Below are 4,928 nucleotides of genomic sequence, written 5' to 3'. Positions count from 1 at the left end.
TGTGACTTGGTCTGTCGGAGAAAGAAGCAAGCCATGTGGGTGTGCACAGTGGGTTCATTCAGCCTAACAGGCTTTGGGGCTGATCAAGGCCTGACAAGATTCCAGCCCCTAAAGGCTTTGGGGCTCACACCGCTCAGGACTAAGTTAACTCAGCCTAGGCCTAGAAGGGGCTGGACTAAGTAAGATTGAGGCTAAAGCAGGTGTTTGTCCAGAAGATTCTAGAACCAACAGATTTGGGCCTGGGCAGGCTTTCAACAAATGCACATTCCAGGCCTGGAACGCTTGACCCTGGGCAAGCTTACAGCAAATGTGCATTCTAGGCCTAGAAGGGAGGCCTGGACAAGCTTCCCACCAGGGCACAATTCCAAATTCAGCACCCTTTGAGCCACGGAGGCTTTAGGCCTCGAGCGTCTACACACGCAGCCTAGGCCCTGCAGACCTCAGGTCTAGCATGCGCCCCACCTGGTCTGGGGCACCTCCCCCCTCCTGGCTCCACCCTGGCCGGCCCCCTCCTCACCACGCACCAGAACCTTTCCTGTCCACGCCCACGCGGGGCAGCTCCGGCTCTGGAGGAGGCTGGAGTCTGGCCCCCGGGGGCGGCCCCTCACCCGGGAGGTGTGGCCTCGGCGCCCGGCCCGGCCAGCCCAGTCCCGGCGGGCTCCACCTCGTCGCGTGCTGCAGGCCGCCGCTTGCTGCAGGCCACCGCCCGCCGCCGCCGCCAGCCAGCTGCCTGGGCTGAGGGTCAAGAATGGCAGTACGCAGGCGCAGGGCGGGAAAGTGGGGCGACGTGCAAGGGGCGGGGCGGGGGGAGGGGTTGATGGAGGATGTGGAATGTGGAGGAGAGGAGGTGGGAGCTGCAGGGGGCGCTGCAGGTAGTGCTGAGAGACCATGGGGGGGCGGGGAGGGATGAGGGGGGAGTGGAGGGGGACCTGCAGGGGGCGCTGAGACCTGGGGGGAGATGGATGAGGGGGGAGTGGAGGGGGACCTGCAGGGGGCGCTGAGACCTGGGGGGAGGTGGATGAGGGGGGAGTGGAGGGGGACCTGCAGGGGGCGCTGAGACCTGGAGGGAGGTGGATGAGGCGGAAGTGGAGGGGGACCTGCAGGGGGCGCTGAGACCTGGGGGGAGGTGGATGAGGGGGGAGTGGAGGGGGACCTGCAGGGGGCGCTGAGACCTGGGGGGAGGTGGATGAGGGGGGAGTGGAGGGGGACCTGCAGGGGGCGCTGAGACCTGGGGGGAGATGGATGAGCGGGGAGTGGGGGGGGAACTGCAGGGGGTTCTGAGACCTGGGGGGAGACGGATGAGGCGGAAGTGGAGGGGGACCTACAGGGGGCGCTGAGACCTGGGAGCAGGTAGATGAGGCGGGAGTGGAGGGAGACCTGCAGGGGGCGCTGAGACCTGGGGGGAGGTGGATGAGGGGGGAGTGGAGGGGGACCTGCAGGGGGCGCTGAGACCTGGGGGGAGATGGATGAGGGGGGAGTGGAAGGGAGGAGAGAACCAAGTGAAAGGGGTTTTGAGAGATGGAGTGTGTGGAAGGGGGAGGAGGGAAACCGCTGGAGGCCACGGAGAGCTCAGCGCGGGATTGATGGCGGAGGAGAGGAAGAGCGGGAGGAGATGGAGCAAGGGGGCAAAACGGCGGGCGTGATAGAGAACAGGAGTGAGCCCAGGACATGGCCAGGAGGTGAGAAATGGAGGTCAGTGGAGTAAAAGACTTTGAGGGGGGGAAAGGGCGGGCTGTGGAGGTGATATGAGGAGGCCAGAAGGAAGACACGGCTAGGTGGAAGCAAGAGGGAGCGAGAAGGCGTGATGCTGGGAGGGGGCTGGACTCCCGTACAGCTTTACATCCTTCCCGGCTCTTTAGACAGTCTAAAGTTCTTTCCAGAACCTCTCCTGTAAGGCAGGTGGAGGGCAAGGGAAAGTGAGAGAGAAACAGGGAAGGGGGTGGGGGGAGAGGTGAAACTCAGGAGGCGCCGTGAACCCACCAGCTGTCCCTGAATTGTTCGCTTTAAAGGGGTTACTTTCTCTTGTACGAATTTCATCTCAATAAGTTCTTTTTAATGGAGAATAATGACTCTGATGGTCTCCACAAGGAGTTGGTTCTCCAGTTAGATACAAAATAAATACAAGTTTGGAGGCAACGGATGGTTAAAATCATTTGCAGTTCACTGATGTTTTTAAGGCATGGTTTACACTATTCCAGGAAATTTCATTGTTTTATTTTTACTTTTTACCTTTTTTCAAAATTTTAATGAAAATTTAATGTTTGCTGATTGTGTACAAATATATTTGGATGCCAGGAAACAGAAATTAACTCAAAGAAGAAAGCATTCTTGAGGACAGGATTGGGGTGGGCCTCCAGAACCTCAGTGGAGGAATGGCCTGTCATTTGGCCTGACTTCATTTGAGCCCATCTTTCAACAAACCAGTGATGGGTTTTTCTCCCATCCATAGCCAGAGAATTGTTGATGTCCATCAAAGTGCATCCTATATGTCTGCCCATTCATTCTCCACAGCCCCTTCTTGTATCTCTGTGTATTTTATTTCACATTATCGTGCAGAGTACATATGCAATTTTTTTTCATTTTTGATAGTACAAAAGATAGAACTAAATTCACTTTTAAAAGAAACTCATTTGAAACTAACACAGCATTGTAAACCAACTATACTCCAATAAAAAACCAAAAAAACCCCAAAACCCAAAAACTCATGTACCAACAGTAATGGGGTTGTTGGTTAAAATCTTGGATGGCTAGTTTTTTTGTTTTTGCGGTACGCGGGCCTCTCACTGCTGTGGCCTCTCCCGTTGCGGAGCACAGGCTCCGGACGCGCAGGCGCAGCAGCCATGGCTCACGGGCCCAGCGGCTCCGCGGCACGAACCCGCGTCCCCTGCTTGGGCAGGCGGACTCTCAACCACTGCGCCACCCGGGAAGCCCTGGATGGCTAGTTTTAACATTGTGTCTGGGTTTCTATGACAGTATGTGGGCTATATGGGTGAAGATAAATATTTGAAGGTCACTGGGAAAAGAGTGTGTTATAATAACTTCTTTTAAATCATTTAACTGAGTTTTTCTGCTTGAACAATACGACCTATTTAGTGCCTTCTCGGGTGATTTTGCATTATTTCTTTCACACCCATGCAGCTAGAAAGTTTTACCAGGATTTATATAATAAATTCATGTTCAGAAATTTCAACTACTGATTAAAAACACATTTTTTAAAGGAGAGGAGGGACATAGAAAGGGGAAACCGAGGTAGACCTGGAGGGAAAAGTAGGGGCTTTAAAGAGGAGAGAGTCGGGGGGAGGGGCGAGCAGGGGAAGAGCCTCCTTGAAAGGGAGAGTAGGGTGATGTGGGTGAAGCACTCAAGGGAGGTAGAGCACAGCAGACAAACCTGCGGTTTTCCAAACTTTGGTTCTGATGTGGAAAGTTCCAGCAAAGATTGCATCTGTTTCTTTTCCTCTTTGCAGGCACCCCTGGGACTCCCTGGCAAACCTCCCACTGAAGGATGTGTCACTTTGGAGCCTCTGCGGAGCCTTCTTTCAGAAGGTGGAGGTAAGAGGGACACCCCAGAAGCTTGTCGTGCTTTGGGAGTCTCCAGGCAGCCCCGCTGCTGGGGGAGGGGGAGGAGACTGCACACGTGCAGGACCCGTGGGGCGGCGGGTGTCGAGGCAGCCTTCCTGGGCCAGGCTGCTACCCTGGCCGTGCCAGTGAGTGGGTCCCAAAGGTGGGCAGTACTCGGAGCCCCCCGGTAGGCCAGACACAATCTCAAGGCAGCAGGCTTGGCTGGCAGCCTCTGGAAGAATCCAGACTGTCGAAGCCTCATTTCGGCAGGGCTGGCTTCTTCGCGGATGCAGGTGACTGTCACGTCCACTCCTTATTCTCTGTGGAATCTGAACTGACCCTTCCTTTCCGATTCCATAAGCTTCCCTGCGTCCTTGGTTAATATAATATTCGGGGGGAGACACCTCCAGAAAGAGATGCCGGATTTCTGCTAAAAGGCCCGTGGAGCGCAGGAGACTAGCAAAGTACGAGATGTGACCAGTTTCAGCCCGGGTGCGTGGAGCAGTTTCTACCAGTTAAACTCTCGATCCCTGTTTATTAGGGGGACTGAGGTAAAGCGCGAGGCAGGTTGCCTGCATTTAGTCTAGAATGAAAAGAGCAATCAACTCGTGGGTCTGCAACCGGCTTGTCAAAAGCCTGAATGCCTCAGATTTGCTTCCGTTGCCTCCTTTACCCCTTCCCTGTCCCTGCTCCATCCAGACCCATCTCCTGATGGTCTCAAGTGGCCACACAGGTCGTAAGCTGAGCCATGTGTCTGTTCTAATACCCAGAGCTTTGCGCCTGGCTTGGCTTTGCCATCGTAGGTGTCCCTGAGAGCACTGGTGGGTACAGCGTAGCCCTGCTGAGACCTGGGAGACCTGGCATCCTGTCCCAGAGGGAAATGCTGTTGCATCTCCTAAAGATGCTGCGGTTGGCACCGGCCGGCCTCAGGTTCCTCCAGCACCTTTGGTGTAGCTGTCGGTCACTTGCCTCCTTCAGGACAGAGATGTTCCCCTGCCTTTTGCGCAGGATGTCAAGGGACTTGTGTGTGGTTGACAGCTGCTTGCTGGAGGGGCTCCTGGGAGAGGCTACAGAGGCCTGTAGCATCGTGGGCGGTATTGTTCCTTGGCTTTCCACATTATCAGCTTTTGACCAGCCAGTGTGGCTCAAAGGAGAGAAGGGTCCTGGCCAAGTATATGGTGCTTACCACGCAAAATGGAACAAAGGTAGGAGGCCACGTTAACACTTGGTTGCAGAAAACAAATGTTCGAGTACCTCTACTCAGCTCTCTTGGCCACAAGTTCTACCTCCAAGGTCTGCTTTTGACCCAGGAGGCGTGGATGACAGGGGCGGTGGGGGAAGCAGATGTAATGTATAATCCTATTCAGAGA

General features: G+C 55.2%; 1 protein-coding gene across 1 annotated transcript in view; it reads left to right on the top strand.

Annotated features, from left to right (window-relative positions):
• RBM38 (RNA binding motif protein 38) overlaps positions 1 to 3,514 on the top strand; it is a 112,968-nt gene extending 109,454 nt beyond the window's left edge. The window contains exon 5 of the mRNA XM_067011822.1: positions 3,465 to 3,514. Within this exon, the coding sequence (XP_066867923.1) occupies positions 3,465 to 3,499 (35 nt within the window). The 3' untranslated portion in view covers positions 3,500 to 3,514. The remainder of the gene's footprint in view (positions 1 to 3,464) is intronic.
• The last annotated feature ends 1,414 nt before the right edge of the window (positions 3,515 to 4,928 follow it).

This window comes from Kogia breviceps, chromosome 14, assembly GCF_026419965.1.
Source record: "Kogia breviceps isolate mKogBre1 chromosome 14, mKogBre1 haplotype 1, whole genome shotgun sequence".
Classification (NCBI taxonomy): domain Eukaryota; kingdom Metazoa; phylum Chordata; class Mammalia; order Artiodactyla; family Physeteridae; genus Kogia; species Kogia breviceps.
Note: the sequence above shows the minus strand (reverse complement) of the source record. Positions and strands in the feature narration are given on the sequence as shown.